Raw genomic sequence first — 2,487 nt, 5'->3', positions numbered from 1 at the left:
AAATCAGTTGAAAATTCAGTGAGTTATTCTATTTTACTTGTGCATACAGCTCCTTCCTCAATAGAAGTGAATGCACTGTAGAGGCGAAGCGAGACCCATCCAAGATGGCGGCCAGCTAGGACGTCGGCTCCAATAGGCAGCGGCAGTCAATGCGGCGTCTATGTATACATGTCTATGGTTGCTGGTGCAGGTAATGTGGCAGTAGCTGTCTTGCTTTGGTACCTGATTTCGCCTGATTCGGCACGTTATTATATTGGTCGCTATGTTTGGTTTCAGACGTCGGATTGTCGGACATCGTGCCGATGTAACAGCTCACGGGGAATCCCCGTTCCGGCGCACGTGGCTTATTGGCGGCCGCGGTTTGCAACCGCAGCCATCTGAGCGTGAAGTTTTCCTCTGATGCAGCCTGATCGGTATGTACAGCGCATGTCAACCTGTCTCTCTGCTCTCACCCTTAACATTTAGTTTGTCTTTTATATTAGTTTATTTCTTTTTATTAATGGCAGACACTGACAGGTGGGCCATGTGATGCTGCTGATTGGGAACCATTGCTGCTTTGCTCCTGTTTTGCTGTGCTTTGCACTGATTTGTGTACACCGCCATTTGCCGTGCCTTGCCTCTGGGCTGTGGCTTTCCTGCCTTGCTTCTGCCGGTGTCAACTATGCTGGCGTTGATAGGAGGCTCGTGCAGCTAAAACAAACGAACTGTATATGCTGACGTTCGCGGCCCATTTTCCTTGGGCCCATATTTTATGTGTGTGAGCTGTGGGGTTAACTCCCTTATTTTCTCATTTTTGGTCATTGGCTTCCCATTTGCTCCTTTTGTCACCACTGGAGGTGCACTCAATTGATTAGTTTCAATTATTTTTGTTTTGGTTATCTGATGTCATGTTGACTTTATTTTGATCAAGTGCCGTTTATATTCTGTTTGAATAATTCTGATTATTTTGTGTACGTTGTTCTTGTTAAATTGTTTTGAAATATTTATGGCAGCTAAATTATTTTGTTAATTTGGTTAAGTTGTAAACTTGGTCGCTGCCCCTTTGTTAAAAGCTTTGTATTTATTTTTGTTTATTGGTGATTTGATTATTTGAGTTCACCCCAATAATCGTTTCCCCTCTCCTTTCAGGTGCTGGAAGCTTACGGTGGTGGTCTTGGTGCCCTGGTGGTGGTGTCCCCTTTTGTGTGCTGTGCAACCCCCGGTTTTCATTTGGTTTCACCGTTGTGTGTTTGCGTGCGTGAGTGACACGAGTGACTGGGGTGCTCCTTTTCCTGGGATCCCTCTCGCCTCCTCATTGCCCCACACTATGTTTGATCTGCTGATTTTACAGGGAGGGGACAATGCTGTTTAGGGTTTTAGATGTTGACTATGGATGGGTACTGAAGTCCAGTACTAGGCTATGTTATCCCCGGGGCAAAATTATGAAAGACTTTAGTATTGATAACCTCTGACTGTGTTTTTTTATTGGTACTTTTACACATTTTGGTTTAATTGATTCTCATCCTGGATTAAAGCACCGGTGAGCCCCGGGGCTATTACTTTTTTTCCCTGTCCCTGCTGTCATCCCATCACGCTGTAAATACAGATCAATTGTCTACAAAATAAAAACCTGACGAATTTCTTTCCAATCCATGATACAGATTTTGTTATCAGTCACTTCATATAGTGAGGAATAATATTATTATTATTTTTGTATTATCTTAGATGTAAATATTGCATGTTTCTTTCAGATAAAACACATTTTTGTATCAGTCAATGGAATTTCTTGCAATAATGAAAAAATACTGGCAATCATGTCTGCCTGGCACAAACCACATGTTTTGGACAGCTGTGAAGTGACAGAATGTCCCAGCATCATGGTTCTTATATTGCCAGATTCCAGAGAGTCTCCCCTCTTCATATATGGCAGAATATGTCTTTTTCCAACTTGCTATGCTGAGATACATGTAAAAATGTAAGAATTTAATAACAATGATTTTTTTTTTATTGATATAAAAATTAATATAAAATACAGGCACATAGGAGGACATGTAATGATGGCAAATCTGGTTAGCCCAGATTGTCCTGAAAAAAACAACATGATATAGCATGTGTATGTTGCCTTTATAATGACTGCGATATGAGCTTAAACGTAAAGGCAGTAAAAATACCCCCCAAAAGGCCTAGGGCCCATAGGGTTAAACAGTGATATTAAAAGGAAGTTGAGAAATTATTTTCAGCCCCAAAACTATTATATTTCAGTGTTTCTTTTTTTAAATCCACACTTGCATGTTGGGCATTTTCAAGGAAATATGTAGTTTTCTTAAAAATCAACTGGAAGAGTAATGTCATGTGCTTGCATAAGATTTCTGCTCAGTCATTCTAACAAAACTATAATGAGCTTGTTTTCTTCACATAGAGGATAACTATGGCCAGCAAGCAAGGGCAAGAAATGTTGAGAACAAAAAGCATGACTATGAAAATCTCTGGAAACTTTTATGAGATAGG

At 40.7% G+C, this 2,487-nt stretch overlaps 1 protein-coding gene across 1 annotated transcript in view; it reads left to right on the top strand.

Annotated features, from left to right (window-relative positions):
- The window catches only part of LOC126403807 (probable E3 ubiquitin-protein ligase RNF144A-A), an 11,334-nt gene extending 9,708 nt beyond the window's left edge, over positions 1-1,626 (top strand). Inside the window, exon 4 of the mRNA XM_050066598.1 lies at positions 1,129-1,626. Coding sequence (XP_049922555.1) covers positions 1,129-1,245 — 117 coding nt within the window. The 3' untranslated portion in view covers positions 1,246-1,626. The remainder of the gene's footprint in view (positions 1-1,128) is intronic.
- The last annotated feature ends 861 nt before the right edge of the window (positions 1,627-2,487 follow it).

This window comes from Epinephelus moara, chromosome 17 (genome assembly GCF_006386435.1).
Source record: "Epinephelus moara isolate mb chromosome 17, YSFRI_EMoa_1.0, whole genome shotgun sequence".
Lineage (NCBI taxonomy): Eukaryota > Metazoa > Chordata > Actinopteri > Perciformes > Serranidae > Epinephelus > Epinephelus moara.
The sequence above is the reverse complement of the archived record's forward strand: the minus strand, read 5'-3'. Positions and strand labels throughout refer to the sequence as shown.